Here is a 16,803-nt window from a genome sequence, read left to right on the forward strand (position 1 = left end):
ACACAGCTTGGTGTCATCAGCAAACTTGCTGAGGGTGCATTCAGTACCACTGTCCATGTTGCCAACAAAGATGTTGAACATGATCGGTCTCGACACCGATCCCTGAGAGTCACCACTTGTTACTAGTGTCCAGTTGGACATTGAGCTGTTGACCACAACTCTTTGCATGTGGCCATCCAGCCAGTTCTTTATCCACCGAGTGGTCCATCTGTCAAGTTTATATCTCTCCAATTTAGAGACAAGGATGTCGTGCAGGACAGTGTCAAAGGCTTTGCACAAGTCCAGGTAGATGACATCAACTGCTCTACCCCTGTCCATCAGTTCCATAGCCCCATCATAGAAGGCCACCCGATTGGTCGGACATTATTTGCCGTTGGTGAAGCCATGTTGACTGTCACCAAGCACCTTGTTGTTTTTCATGTGCCTTAGCATGATTTCCAGGAGAATCTGCTCCATGATCCTGCCAGGCAGAGGTGAGACTGACTGGTCTGTAATTCCCCGGGTCATCCATTTTCCCCTTCTTATAAATGGGGGTTATATTTCCCTTTTTCCAGTCATCAGGAACTTCACCTGACTGCCATGATTTTTCAAATATGATGGACAGTGGCTTACCAACTTTGTCCGCCAGCTCCTTCAGGACCCATGGATGAATTTCATCAGGTCCTATGGACTTGTGCACATTCATGTTCCTAAGATGATCTCAGACCTGGTATCCTTCTCTCCTAATGTCATGTAGCATATGCTGCATTTTTTGTCACCTGAAATGGCACAAAAAACATAAATAAAGTGTTACTGGGTACTGTAGAATGTTGTGCCATACTGTTGTACTCGCAGATTAAAGAGAAAGCTTCAGTGTAGCAAAGGAGATGTTTAATTTGTGTCAGATTTCAACAAAAATAATTCAAAAGAGAGCTGAAAACTCACACTGCAGTTAAACACTGAGCTCCTCTCACCTGTGAAGGCAGGTTGGGTTCAGACTTCCCTTTGTGCCTTGCAAATCTCTTCTTTTGTCCGCCTCTGTCACCAGAGAACTTTCTGCACACTATCACACACATCAGTGGAAGTCAGCTGAATTTACATAACATAACAGGAATCTAGCATAAGTTTGAGTAGAAAAAAAGCCCTCATCACAAAATGAGGTTTAAGAGTGGACTAGCAATAAATATTTAAACTCATTTGTTTTAGGCACAATAAGGGAGTAGATGCGGAACATGTAGTGGTGGATGCTGAGGAGGAAGAAAGGTTTGTTTATGTGGAGAGAAAACAAGTAATGGTGGCTTTATCCTATGCCACTGATTTCATCCTTTTTCCTGTGAGTTTTCTTATTCCAAGTTTTTTTTCTTCCAAAACAGCTGACCATCTTTGCAGCACTAAGTTTTGTTGATCGTCATCTCTAGGTACTTGGGTAGTTCCCATCATCATAATATCAGGGGTATTTGGAAATGGAAAAAGGGCTAGCAATCCAGTCTCTGCGTCTGTTCACCTTGCTTCTAACCCTCTGGCCTCTCAATAAGACAGTCATTAGGGCAAAATCATACTTTGCTTTCCTTTTCCTTTTAATTACCTATGGCTGAGGACATCATAAGTGCTTGTGGGTGATGTGGGCTCATCACAACTCATGGGCTGGGTGACACTAATCAGTAAAAACTGATGTTTCAGGGACTTCTATTGGTAAAAGACTTCAAAACAAGCTTCCCATTAAGCACACTGTCCCACTACGACTATTCTTACATTCCAGTGCAAGCATATGATTTGGTGTTTTGCTAAATCAGGATTTTGTAATCAGGTGTTGTTCATATTATTAGACATGTCATTCTGCTAATGATGATAAAAAAGCAAGCACCAGTTCTCAAGTAAATGCCTGCAATTTGCATCACAGAAATGGAGGAATTAACACTTTCAAAGGTAAGCTCAGAAGCCCACCTAGCCATTAAAGTAATTAGATCTTGTCATGAGTCTTTTCCCTTTTTGTTCTGAGGCTAGAGTATTTTCAACTAAAGACTGTCCCTCACTGGAGCAAGGATGTATGTGTTTGCAGGCATGGGGAAGTCTATGTGGCATTCAAGCCTGTCAGCTCCACTCAGAGGATCTCCAGGTCCATCCTTGCAGCACGCCTCGGAGGCTAGCACAGGACTGTGGTCAACCTCATCCATGGATGCTGGTGTCTTAAATTTTTCTCATATATTAATTTCTGAAAGAATGGATTCCTCTTATATTAAGCCAGGATGCTACTGGAACATTTTAATTCCTGGTAATCTAATGAGGCCACAAGTAGGCTGTAGAGTGTGCACAGTACTCACACAAGTCTGCTCCCATGGACATCTGTGGTGGAACAAGAAAATTCCACCTAGTTGCACATGTGAGACTAAACACTGAAATGTGCTGCCCTGTTAACACCAGTGCTAGGGTTTACAAAGAGTGCATCTTTTCTGGTGCTTTCCAGATGCACTGCCACTGCAAAACCTGCAGCAGACTTAAGGTATAATTAGTCATTGTTATCAGACTTCACAGCATATGTGAGTATGTATTGCTTTGCTCCATTGTAAGGACATTTGGGGGGGGTTATTTTAAATTAAAACTTTCTGGTTTTTCCAAAGATTATACCTGTAAAATCCTGAACTATTTGGAGGGGGGTGGTATAGGGAGGTGGAGGAAGGAAAAGCCCTATGGCATTCTATAATGCCCCAACCCCTGGAAAAGTAGCAAGAGTATCTGTCAGATACGTTTTTAAGTTGTCACTGTTATACTTACGAAATGAATTCATTCTGTTTCTGATACAGCTGAAGAACATACTTACATCAATATGAAGAATGTATTGCAAATCTTTTATTCTTGTAGAGCAGATGTTATTTTTAAGTATCTTCTTGTATCTTTTATCAAAGGAAACCAAACTAAATCATTCACTATTAGTCACTTTTCTGAATTTTTTAAAAGATGGGGCTGTGTTATAAAGGTGAGTTGCGTAAATGAGGAGAGGTGCATGATGTTTACATTGACTAATTACAGTTAGATTAAAGCCCTTAAATTACAGGAATTGTAGGAAGAATGGTAAATATTGGGTCCAAGCCTCCAAATCCAGTCCTGGGATCTAAACAAGTACATGCTCTAGATGTGTTAAGCTATTGCAGCAGCAATGCTTTAGATGTAACCAATCACTACACAGCAGTGGTGTTCAGACAACCACAGTATTACCTAAAGAAAATGCCATAGATTTGCCGGCTGAAGATGATCACGCATCAAGATGGTCTGGCAGGTCATGAACTAGGAAGCCACAGACAGGTTTTCTGGATCTCAGCTGCGGGTTACGGAAGTTCACCTAAATCTTGTTTTGACAGCATAAATCTTTGTGTGGTTCAGGCCCTTAATTCAGTGCATACTCTCAGAAGTGACAAAGGGGCACTTGGTGGCATTGCCACAACAGACCTTTTGGTTCTGTAAAATATATTCTGCTTTAGGTACACAGGCATTTTTAAGAACTTGTTTTTCTCTGGCTTTTCATGAATTAATGTTAATAAAAGCTGCCCCAACCTCTTATTTTTCGATATGAACACAAGAATTGCAGCTGCCTGCCAAGTCTGCTGAGAGATGGATGTAATAATTTTCAATTGGACTGTTAGCCCAAAGGGAACCCGATAGCAAGAGATTGACAGACGCAGCATGGATTATCTTGCGCTCTGAACTCAGCCCAATTTGTGGTTTGTTGCAGGTGCTAAAGAGATTGATATTGCTGCTACCCTGGAGCACTTGAGGGACCAGAGACCAGGCATGGTCCAGACAAAGGTACTGTCAATAAATCCACTGGGATTTTAAATACATTAAAGGTCTTTCACAGTAGTTGTTTTCATGACAGAAGAGAGAGGGTATGACCTAATTTAACGCAGGTCGCTTGCTGATTACTCTGTTTGGCTCCCTACCAACCAAGGTTTATTTATGCTGAAGATTTATCTAGGCTACTTTCTTTGGTGTTTACTGCTCTTTCTTGTAGCATCTCCAACATCTATCTTGATTACCATATATGAAGGGCAGTCAAGACAAGCTGTAGCCTACTTAAGAAAATGTGCATTTGAAAGAATGTTCTTGCTTTCATCTTGAAATATGGACTATTTTCTTAGATATCTGTGCTTAACTGTGCATGTAATATTTTTAGTAAAGCTTCAATGTATTAAAGAGAATATAAGTGCTGCCTTTTTTTTTTTTTTTCTGGAGAAAAAATGTTTTTAATTAAAGAAAATACAGTTTTTTAGGAAATTGACTCATTTTTAGAATCTTTGTACAGAAGAGCTTATATCATGCCTATAGCAATATCCTTTATGGATGTAGCATGGTAACTATTTGTACCCTTTCGTTAAGTGAACATCTTACTGTATAATTCCTGTCAGTTGTAATAGTTTTGACATTTTTCCACAATGTAAAACTTTTAAAGATAGCTGATGGTGTGATTGCAGCCCCTTAAATTAGAAATGAACCTTTCTGTTATTAACAATTTCAGTGATGCATGGAATGATGTATGATTCTATGAATGATATTTTGGGGTATTTGCTGCAAGTTAAGAGCTGCAAATATGACAATTAAGAAGCTTGTTCATGTCATGGAGACAAAATAAATTTGTATATGACATTGTAAAATATCAAATGAGAGTTACAGCCCCAAACTGAGTAACAAGACAGGCAGCACTCTGCCATGGCCAGGCTGGAACTGATAGGAAAGTCTGCAGCATTTAGGGAATTGAAATTGCTGAGGGACAACAGTGAAATAAATGTGTGTTGCAGGAATCATTGCTTCATAACTGTTCTTAAATCCCTTCCTAATCATTTTAGCTTCCGTGTAATATTAGGAAATGTGGTTCTGGAGAACAGTTGGAGGGATGTTAATTATTATTTACCAATTAAGTAAGTGCATGAAAAATAAAGATGAGCCAGTCAAAGCTAACTAATCGTTATCTGCAAGTAAGACATAAAATTGCACAAATCTTTCTTCTACTTTGATTATTCAGGCTGGGAAAAAAAATTAAATAACACACAGTATCCAATGTCACGTATATTTACTCTGACAGAAGATGCAAGTCCTAAACTACTGTGTAAATGTATCCAAAATATATAGCTGATTTGTAGAAATAGAGAGCTCAGATTTCACTTTCCTTCTCAGGGCAGAGGAATTACAGCTTGTTGCCTTCAACAAAAGAAAAAACAAAGTTCCAAAGAATCAGGTTATGCGAACAACTTCTCGTACTTAGATCAGAAATAGTTACCCGTGTCCCACGAATATTTCACTCAAGATGTAGTTTTGCCCTCCAAACATTTATCTGGAAACACTCCAGAAAAGAAATGGATCCTGTGTTTTCACCCAGGATGAAAAATTTTCTAAGGATATTGCTTATCTCCCCTCTTGCTCCTTCTTCCATCATTGTCATTTTCTCAAAAACACCCAAATCACTTATTCAAGCTAATGTCTTGCAAATTATAAATATCTGGTTACATGCTAGCAATGCACAATCCCCAGAGAATTTTTCTGATGGATTTAAACAAACCCCTGTGCTTTCCCAACTGAATACAAATGAGGAATATTAGACTCTTGGAGTAATTTAAAACGATGGATTAAAAGTCAGGTTAGAAATGCCAATTACAGAATATCCCTAGGCAAAATAAACATCAACTTACTTCACCAATGTTATTGTGTTTCCAGCAGGCAGCGCTCCATATTTTCAATGAGCATGCGAAAGATTTGTTTGCAACATTTTGTCTTCTGGAAGGGATCTTTAATTCAAAAGCACTGTATATAATAAATGGTAATGAAATTATCATAACAGCATTCTGCATCTCTGAGAAGCATAATAGAGGGTTTGTGGTTTGTTATATTTTTTTGCAGGGGAATCATAAAATAGAATTGATATGCCACATGTGAGAGGAAAAAGTAATGAAGGAAGAAGTGTATTCTCTGTGATAGGAAGAATATATATTTCCTTCTTTTCTCTCTCCTATATCTTTCCTCTGGCATATCTGTAATGTTTAGCTGAGGTTCTTTATTGGGTCATATATGCTATATTTACTCAGTTTGTTTTCTTGAGAATTTTTATTTGTAGACATAATGAAACAGCTTATTATTTTTTACTAAATATATCGTCGTTATCTCTGCATTATAGGTGATGCCTATAGGCAATGCATATATAGAACTGTTGCCACACAATATGCCTGTCTGGCTCTGTTTTCTAGGCAAAGCTAGATGTTAAAATTCATCTCCAGTAAATCTTGTCTATGCAAATAGCATATGTGAATAATAGCACAGCTCTACAAACCAGCAAACTGAGCTTCTTTAAAAATTGCTGAAATTAATTTGCTCTCTCTGGTTGTTGCATGAGAAGGTGCAAAAGATGTGTAAAAGCTTTCCTTTGGAGGCTGGTGATTTACATCAGGGGAAGCTGCACTGTCTGCGTGTCACCTGTGCATATTATGCAAAAGGAAGGAGGGTGAAGAGCTCAGCTGCACCATTCCAGAAGGACTACTCTGTAGTGTTTCACAGTCAGTTTTGAGCTCTGGCTGTAAAGATTATCCTTTATAAGTTGTTTTGCCTCAGTAATTTAAGGTTACACCTGACAATAGCTGCTGGTCTCCACTGAACTTGTCTCCAATATCCATACTGAGCTTTGGAGTTCATGTTGTTCAGTCCACAGTCCTCATACAAGACAGACACTTTTTCTTCAGGTGGTGCAATGATGCCCTGTGCTCACACGAGGGGTACCCTTCTGTGAGGGGTAGAGCTACTTGCAGGTCAGATGGTCTCCTGCCTGACAGATCTTCACAATAAGGTGAGCATGTCTCAGAACAAGGTTAAAGGGCAGATTGGAGAAGAGGAGACTGAGGGGTGACCTCATCAATGTTTACAAATACGTAAAGGGTGAGTGTCAGGATGATGAAGCTAGGTTTTTCTCAGTGATGTCCAGTGATAGGACAAGGGGATGGAGCATCAGAGGTTCCATGTGAACATCAGGAAAAACTTTACTGTGAGAGTGACAGAGCACTGGAACAAGTTGCCCAGGGGGGTTGTGGAGTCTCCTACATTGGAGATATTCAAGGCCCGGCTGGACAAGGTCCTGTGATTTGCCCAGTGGATAACCTTATCGTAACATATGTTATTTTCAGCAATGTGATTAACATTAAAGCACTCCAGTCCCTGGTCTTGCAAGCTTTTCCTGACCATAGAATACTCAGATGAAGAGTGCATTAGGTAGCCTCATTACCATGGGCAGCTTCCTTTCTTCCGAACTGACACCCACATCTTGGAAGAGGCATCTGCACAACTCTGAAACTTGATTGCGTCACCATGTCAACTCCACCACACTCAGATCAGCCTCTTCTGTTCTTGTGCTCGCCATGCTCCAAGGACTGGCAGTGACAGGGACCAGCTGTCCCACTCACATCTGAGCTCCAGCATCCCAGGAGCAGCTGCTTTGCCCCCCTCCTGGCCAGCACAAGCATCTCCCACGCTGCCCAAGCTGCTCCACAGGTCTCCCATCTTGCAGGGCTGCATCAATCAGCTCCAGCCACTGCCAGTTCTTCCTGACAAAGCTCTTTCTCCCAGCAGCAAGTACTTCTCATGCACCAGCTTAAATTTCCTGAAGCTTTATGAGCTGGTAGAAGCGCCCGGTTTGATTGTGGCACGGCATGTCCAGATGAATGCCGTCTTTGCCTTTGCTGCCCTCCAGCTCATCTCACATATTCAGCACACTGTTAAAATACAACTAATGCTCCTGGGTGGCCACCAGCATCTCCAGTCTTTTCTGTAATTGCAGAGACCTTGAGGAGTGCGGAGAGGCATAGGCAGGCATACACACGATTTTCTATGCCTAATGAGGACGAGTCCTACTCTTAAGGGTGAATTGATGTCTGATGGAAAACTGTTGGCTGCAGTCCAGCAAATGTACAAGGATGCCACTTTGACAGCACCAAGCAGACAGCAAAATTCTTGAATGTCAATGTCTCTGAGAAATGATTCTGAGCTTTGTTCTTTTTCTGCTCAGGAGCTGTGCCCATCATTGCTTCTCTCCACATGGGAGATGACTGCAGTGGGGTAAGAGAAGGCAGAGAAGTCTGGCACTGAATTTTAAGAAACAAAAGTCAGCTGCCTTTCTCAATTAGGAGATACACATCTGTGGTTTGTTCTTTTATCCTTCCTGCAGATCTCTACAGTACAGTGAAATACTCTGGAAAATGAATGCTATTAGTCCAGTAATCGTCTTTGAGGGCTGCCTGTGTTCTGTAGCCATCCACCAGTGCTGTGTACATACCTGCAGCCATCTGACACAGATACCTCCAGCCCCTGGCAGCGCAAAACTGAGGGGCTAGAGGTACCTACCAGACCTTCAGTTTTCTAATTGGAGACCAAGATAGTATCCCAGCAGTGATCTCGGGATGCTTTGCAGCATGCATCTCAGACCTCCATTCTCAAAGTCGGTTCTTCAGCTGCTCTTGACCCTGGCTGGCTTAAACCACTGGATTACTTCTAGAAAATCCAGAAACTTCTCCACAGTCCTTGTCAAATGTCCTTGATTTGCCTGTATTCTGAGTAAACTGCCCACATTTCTCCCTTCATCTGAAAAGTTGCAAACACCAAATCATCCTGTCAGATACTTCAGTAAGCTAAATTTGGAAGAAAACTACTTCCATAGAAAATGTATCTTCTGCTAACCTTGAGGAAGTAAAATTCCTTTGTCCTTCTGTAGGACTACACAGTTCAGGAGTGTGTTAGTGTTGCACTTAGAAGAGGTGGCCGTTCATGGCTGTGTCCTTCACACCTCTGCCAACCCAGTGCAGAAGCCTGTTAGTAATTTTGGGTTTGTGCTTACAGTAAATTAATAACAGAGAAAAGTCTTCTCAAGTATTTTTTTTTTTTTTTTTAATAGGAGTGGTCTAAACATCCTTAGTTAATCTGTGGGTGCAGAAGAGCCATTAAAATGGGAGGCTGAAAAAGAACAACAGGCAAATCGAGGCAAATCAAAAAGCAGATATTGTTCTATATAATAGATATAAAGTGAGAAGATATTTATTCTAACTGATTTCAACTAGAAACAGTCCTGAGAGAAGCCAAAAGCTCTGCTTTGCAGCACCTCACCTATTTCATATCTCAATTATGGTAACGAGTTTCTATCTCTGAGTCAGAAGGAAATGGCTAGTGATCAACTACTCCCAAGCCCTTCTGACCACGCAATTGCAATACATTATTGTGTCCCAATAGCTTGGTTTCTGTTACCAACATTTTTCTCCATTAAAATGATTCCAGCTTCAAGATGCTGTCAAACATGTTATATGGCATAAATAATCCCAGAACATTTTGTTCCTTTCCATTGCAGTGTACAGTTCATGCTGCATATTCATATTTTTAACAATGTCTTGAGGATGCTCAGCTGCAGAATGGTGCACCAGGCTTTTGGAAAGTGTTTTGCTTTATTATTCAAAGTATACATTTGTTCTCTCTGCAGGAGCAGTTTGAATTTGCTTTGACAGCGGTTGCAGAGGAAGTGAATGCAATACTCAAGGCACTTCCCCAGTGAGCAGCTCAGTCTCGCGAAGGCTCACGCAGGATCTGTCCCTCATTTTCTTCGTCCTCAGTCCCTGTGAATGTTCTTGGAAACCATGACCTGAGCTTAACTGTGTATCTTCTGTTGTAACCACATAGTGATAGAGTCCTTACAAACTCCTTTAGCTGGTAAAAGTTCAACAGTTAAAATGTGTATTCTGGTTTTTTGGGGTTTTAAACGAATTTTTAAAAGTACATTGAAGCCTCGGACTAAATGACGGAACAATCCATCTAATTCCTTTCATATCCTCAAAGCCCTGAATGTCACACTTTGAAAGCACACATTCATGTTCTTAATGGCAAATATACAGTATTGTGGGTAATTAGTGCAGTCAATATAGTCTCAGAAAACAGTGTTCTGTTATATTTTCTAACTTCTCAAAGGCTGAATAAGAGGAGGGAGGGGAGCCTGAAGATAGTCACGGTTGTTCCTCTACAATGCCAAGACAGAGCATGAAATAGTGCTGAGGGTATGAATAAACAGAGGTCCAGGCTTTGGCAAAGAGAGCTTGCACCTTCTCATGGTGCGTTTTGGCAAGCAAATGTTTTCTTAACTGTTGTTTACTTTTCAGCTTTGTGCCGTGAATGGAAGAAAATCTGAACTGTAAGTGAATAGGTTGCACAGTTGTTGCAACTGGGGAGAACAAGTTGGTCACCCTAATGGGAAACCAGGTAATAATGAGCACAACTCTAGCCATGTACCTACCACTGACAGCACAGAAAAAGAGAGTGTAGACTCACCTCAGGTGAATGGGGAAAGGCCCTGTCAGCAGTCAGGTAAATGTCTGGAGCTGTTAAGAAAACAGATGGTTGATTTTATTGGATTACTGAGGAAGAAAATGGGACTTTCCTCTTTATATTTTTGCATATTCCTCTGTAAAACTGTGCTGTGCCATCCTTTTTAGACAGGAAAATATATTTCTCTAAAACCCTGGCTGAAGGAGAAATCTCCAATCTGTGTTTTATGATTCTCATTGAGTTTGTCTGATCCAGACATTCGTTGCACCTTTCTGCAGAGGCTCTGCTCACTCCTTGTTCACAATTATACCTATTTGAATTAACCATTAAGGGATAAAGAAGCACACAGGTTGAATTTCAGACATTCGTGTGTTCTCAAAATCCTAATGCCTACTGTTGCAAAGTAATGCTAAAGTATGCCTGTAAATGGTTTGGTTATGCAATCCTGCTTATGTGAATTCACAGGTTTAGTTTTGGTACTCTTCTGAAGGAATTTACACTATTGATAGAAAGTACTATGATATGTTGAAGTGAAGAGCCTGAGAGTAAAATTATCAAAGGTACTTAAGTGATCTAGGCTCTTAATTTCATTTTGAAAAGTGAATACTTGGATGCTTTTTCTTATGTTATCCTACATCTCTGTGATTTAAGAATCTGGGGTGCTTTTTCTCTAAAATCTTAAGAGTGTTGTGTGCTTGAAACCATATTAGGCTAATCGTTTGACTTTAGCACTGAAAATGTATCATGGAATTTGATTTGGGAAGGGGGAGCTTTTATAAACTTCTGATCAGTGAAATGTTACAGATAACAGTATCAGAGTTTTGCTGGCACGATGTAACAGGCATCTATCAAAACCAACCACTTTGTGTTGTAGGTGTGGATATTGGTGATTTTTTTCTTTCTAGCAATTAAAGAGTTATTAAAAAAAATTAAAAAAAAAATAAAGCAGAAGGCTTGTTACTTTTTGCCATGCATTTTTTTATGCCTTACTTGGGATGTGCTGTTGCTTAATTTGTGCATTCCATTACAATAGCAGTACAGAGCAGTTACTGCAGATGCCATCATCCTCTTAAGTACACATACTGTACATTAAGCCACATGTTTATTTTATGGCCTAAGCATTTTAGAGCTTTCCTAGCAATAACTAAAAAAACTAATGGAGTATAAATGAGAAAATTGCCTTTTTCATTTGATAATTTAGGTTTAACAGGATTCTTTTATTACTTTAGCTAACACAAAATTGCAGATCAGGGCAGATGAGATCAGTCTGAGCAGTATCAGCAAGTGTTTGAAGTAGATTTACTATGAGCCATGTACTGCAGCTTTCTGACAATACAGGTTGTTGTATCCAAACAAACTGTCCAAAGAATCAAAATTAGGGCATCCTAAGCCAAGCTCTCTGATTATGGGGTAAAATTATTTCCCAGTGCAAGATGCCATGCCATTACCTACTGCCAATGGGCTAATGGGTTTTTAGCACAGATTTCTGCCCTGGGATTCATTAGCGTTTGCCTTCTGACTGTCCCTGTGCATACCACAAGCATGGCTGACGAGCCTTTCGTTTGCACTTCAGGAATATTTTTTAATTGTTCTTTTGCAAATATTTGCATTTCATAATAGCAATTTCAGGGTGATCCCTATTAATTCACAAGCAGCTGTGTGTGAGACTTGAATATTGCTCTTCATGCTTCGGAGTTTATTTAGCATAGATTAGAGGGCATTAATCTTCCCCAAGGCTAATGGGGCAGGGATGTATTGTTTTATTCATACTTGTAGACCAGTTTACACAACAGAAAGATGCAGTCTTACTCAGAGGGTTAGAGTATCTCCCACTGAATGTCATTGACAATCCTGCTATTTCAGCCATGTGTTGTACAGTTCTTCCACAAAGAGGTGCCAGGCTTATTCTGTTAACCATAAACCATCACACAGAGTATTTCCTCTGTGCATAGCATATTGTTCACACCTCTCAATAAATGCTCTGCTTCTGGGGGTGATAATCTGCTGCAGGGTCTGTTACTGAAATGCAGGTTTCAGTTGCCCTGGGGTGATCTGGGGGGGTTTTGACAGTCCATTTCTGGGGAAGATGCCAAAGCCACGGATGAAGCCACAGAGGTGGATTTCTCGTGCAGGGCAGATATTTCTTTACCCTTTTCACTGCAGTTAACTTAATCCTTGTGATTTGGTGAAGGATATTGTTTAGGCCGCCCCTGGTCACTTGCACTGGATGTGGGACCTGCCCTGAGTCCACCAGCAGGTTGTGTTGAGCTTCTTCCTGGAAGCCAGGATCACCTGAGAGCCCAAGGACGAATGAGACCCACCGTCCTCTGTTCAATATTCTGCTTGATCTTTAGTAAACTCATTGTGATTTAAGCTTGGGCTGGTGCTTGACATATAGCCATAAGCAGTAATTGTTTAATATTGACCATCCTTGTGTTCTTGATAAAGACAAATTGAATCTACAGGTGCTGTTTGTGTGGTTAAATCTTTAAATGCCATTTAAGGGGGGGGTGGTGTGGAGCTGCAGGAGGGCGATTTAACTCCAGTGCTCAGTTTTCTTCCTCACTGGTCAAAGCCTCCCAGCAGAGGGAAAAAACTCTATTTTCGCACAGGCATGGCAGTGAGCACGGCTGCTAGCCGTGAGCAAGGCCATGGCCTGACCAGACTCCACATTTACATAGTCACAGTGTGTGCATATATGGGGGATAGAGAGGTGGTTGTCATCAGCACTGATAGTTCATAGAGCATGTTTGCTCTCTCCAGCCTTCACTCTTCCCATGACAAGGACAGGAATTTAGAGGGATAGAGGGGCAAGACAGCACTGTTGTGTGAAGCCCAGATCCTTGGGGTTCAGCCCTAGCCACAGAGAAAACAGTGTCGGGTTTGCTGTTGGCTTCATGTGTTTCATGTGCGGGCTCTAAGCATTGCTCTTGACCACCATCTGTGGGACCCAGTGCAGCCCAGGTAACATCCAGTGAAAGTCCTTGGCAATCGCAAGGGCCGAGAATGAATTTCAGCAGAAAATCCCAGGTCCAAATGTCAAGCTAGTAGCAAAGCAAGCAAGATTATTTTTATAAATGCCACTAAACATTTAAAACACTTCGAAATATTTTTAAAATCTACACGAATGTCTAAACCTTGCTCCTGTCTCTAGCATGCATGCAGAACCAATCTCCATCCATCCCCAGGGGAATGACAGCTATAGTACCTGTAAGGAGTTCATGCTTTATTAGTCAAGTGGAACATTAATAAAACCCAGCCCACTTCATAATTTCCAGAATAGTTATTAATTAAAAAAACTGTTTATTGGAATGGAAAACAAGTATTTGATTAGCTTTGTTACAGAACAATAGCTCTCCTAATTTTTATTCTGCATATTTTATTCTTTCTTTAGAAAATTTTCTTAAGAAGCAGTTGAGATAATTCGCTTTTGAAAACTGTACAGTTTCTATGGTTTTGCTTTTTAAATGAGAGTACACTTTGTATATTTGATTAGTATATTTTTCTGTTAAGATTACATTGGGCATTACAAAAGCATTCCCTACCACAGTGAAAAGAAAGCTATACTGTTGGTTTATTGTAAAAGAAAAAAATAATTAAAACAAAATTGCAGAGCTGTGGCATACTCAATCCAATTAGAGCATGACTCTTTACTACTCTCCGTTTACCACATTAGAAATAAAGTTACACCAGCAAGATTTCATTTGAAGCTGTTCTTGCATGCTGTTTGTACTGTATTTGATGGCATAATATTGTTTTGTTTACAACCTTTTCTTTCTTGTCATTCTATTATATTCTTTATATGTATATAGTTTAAAAAAAAGAAGATTATACAAAGTATTTTGTTCTACCTCTGTACAAATCATATTTGTGAATAAAGTCACATCGTCTGTGGAGTATGGAATTGTGAATACAGCATTAACAGCTGGTGCTTTGCTTTTATTTGGGGGGTGGGAGCGGTACTTCCGTCTGTTGCTGGAGAGCTGGGTTCTGAATATGTGAGGTGGGCACGCAGGGCTAGCAGAGAAGGGCACAAGTGTCTGTGCTGACGGCTTAGAGGTGCATGTTTAACCTGCTCTGAGCAGAAGAGATTGCAGCCACCTCTGGCTTGGTTGTGTGGCCCTGTAATATTGCAGCTTTCAATGTTTTGATCAAGGCAGACCGCTGTGTTCAGACCAGAGAGTGAAGCAGGCAAGAAAAAATTTTAAACTACACCGACCCTCCTTGTACAACCAGAAAGTGGAAAAATTTGGCCTATATTGTGTGTCACAGAGTGCAGGAGTTAACAAAGGGAATAAATGATGCCGTCATTCGGAAAATTAGAGACAGGAAAACGGTTTTGGGGGGGCAAGGCTGGTGGTATGGGCTGCCCAGGGATTTAGAGTTTTAAAATAGTAGCAGGATTCACAGAAGGATTTGAACAGGTAATAGAAAATACTCACTATTATATTAAATAAGGTTAAGAGGAATAAAGTCTAGGTTCCCACATAACCACAGCATAAAATAACCAGTCTGTTCCCTGGGGGATAGCGAGTAATTTGCCCGTGAGCACTGCCCATTATATGGTTTGTATCTTTCCATGAAATATCTATTGTTAGCTGTGATCAGAGGCAGTCTTCAGGATTAGGCAGCCCTGCTATGGCTGTTTTCATGGTCCTACATTGTGTGTTGAAATTACACTTGCATTTTGAAGAAGACTTAAAATAGTTCACCACTGTCTTGGAAAGAGCTAGCAAAATGTAAATAGAAAGGTAGAAACAGCTCACTCCCTTCCCATCAGAAGAATCACATTTTATATTCTTTAACCTTGTTTATGTAGTTGTGTGTTTTAATATCTATGCCTTTCTCACTGTAAGAAGGTGACTTTCATCTTGGAAGCAAAATATATGCACCATTATAGCTATTTTCCTGGTGGTGTAATTTAAGAGGTCTTTTCATCTCCAAGCTAGCTTTCTGAAGCCTCTGGTAACATCAAATGGAGGACAAAAAGAGAAAAACATTTAACTGTATACCTACTGGAGCATTATGTATCTTCCAGGCCAACACAAAAGCCATCAGTTGCATGTACATTGATTCAGGCAGCCAGAGCTCGCTTTCACTTCATGTTACGCAGGTACAAGCAGCCTTGCCCTGGCTGGAGCTCTAACTACGGGATAGTGTCTCAGCTGCTGCTAAGGGGCATTACTTTGTTGCTAGTACTCATGGTTTTGTAATTACAGCTGTAGCTCATGGACAGCAGGCTGAATGTTGGCTTCTGGTAGGGCTCAAGAAAGAGCGGGGTTTGAGTATTAGCCTGGAGCAACCCCAGCACACCTGACTACTGTTATTGCACAGCCCATGCTATGGTAACAAACCTCTGAGCACGAGCTCTTCACGCTACTGGGGAAGTAGAAGGACAGAGCACTCAGCAAAACAGGAGGAGGAGAAAAGTTCTGCCCATCTGCTGCCCTGCTTGGTGCCAGTGCAGAAGGAAGAGACTCACTTCTGCTCCCAGCTGCCCATATGCAGTATAAAAACCAGGCACTTCTCAAGTTGCCCAAAGTTCCTGAAGGTTTTATTTTTCATAGAATCATAGAACAGTTAGGGTTGGAAAGGACCTTAAGATCATCTAGTTCCAATCCCCCTGCCATGGGCAGGGATTCATTGCATTAGACCATGTCACCCAAGGCCCTGTCCAACCTGGACTTGAACACCGCCAGGGATGGAGCATTCACAGCTTCCCTGGGAAACCCATTCCAGTGCCCCACCACCCTCATGGTAAAGAATTTCTTCTTTCCATCTAACCTGAACTTCCCGTGTTTAAGTTTTAACCCATTACCCCTTGTCCTGTCACTACAGTCCCTAATGAAGAGTCCCTCCCTAGCATCCTTATAGGCCCCCTTCAGATACTGGAAGGCTGCTATGAGGTCTCCACACAACCTTCTCGTCTCCAGGCTGAACAGTCCCAACTTTCTCAGCCTGTCTTCATACGGGAGGTGCTCCAGTCCCCTGATCATCCTCGTGGCCCTCCTCTGGACTTGTTCCACCAGCTCCATGTCCTTCTTATGTTGAGGACACCAGAACTGCACACAATACTCCAAGTGAGGTCTCATGAGAGCAGAGTAGAGGGGCAGGATCACCTCCTTCGACCTGCTGGTCACGCTCCTCTTGATGCAGCCCAGGATACGGTTGGCTTTCTGGGCTGCAAGCGCACACTGAAGCCGGCTCATGTTCATTTTCTCATCGACCAACACCCCCAAGTCCTTCTCTGCAGGGCTGCTCTGAATCTCTTCTCTGCCCAACCTGTAGCTGTGCCTGGGATTGCTCTGACCCAGGTGTAGGACCTTGCACTTGGCATGGTTAAACTTCATCAGGTTGGCATCAGCCCACCTCACAAGCGTGTCAAGGTCCCTCTGGATGGCATTCCTTCCCTCCAGGGTATCAACCGAACCACACAGCTTGGTGTCATCGGCAAACTTGCTGAGGGCACATTCAGTACCACTGTCCATGTCACTG

At 41.3% G+C, this 16,803-nt stretch overlaps 1 protein-coding gene across 1 annotated transcript in view; it reads left to right on the forward strand.

Moving 5' to 3' along the window:
- The window catches only part of PTPRN2 (protein tyrosine phosphatase receptor type N2), a gene marked incomplete at both ends in the record, with an annotated part of 676,226 nt that extends 666,682 nt beyond the window's left edge, over positions 1-9,544 (forward strand). Inside the window, 2 exons of the mRNA XM_080609627.1 lie at positions 3,707-3,780; positions 9,473-9,544. Of these exons, the coding sequence (XP_080465753.1) occupies positions 3,707-3,780; positions 9,473-9,544 (146 nt within the window). The remainder of the gene's footprint in view (positions 1-3,706; positions 3,781-9,472) is intronic.
- Positions 9,545-16,803: the final 7,259 nt, after the last annotated feature.

The sequence above is a fragment of the Psittacula echo genome (genome assembly GCF_963264785.1).
Source record: "Psittacula echo genome assembly, chromosome: 2".
NCBI classification, from domain to species: domain Eukaryota; kingdom Metazoa; phylum Chordata; class Aves; order Psittaciformes; family Psittacidae; genus Psittacula; species Psittacula echo.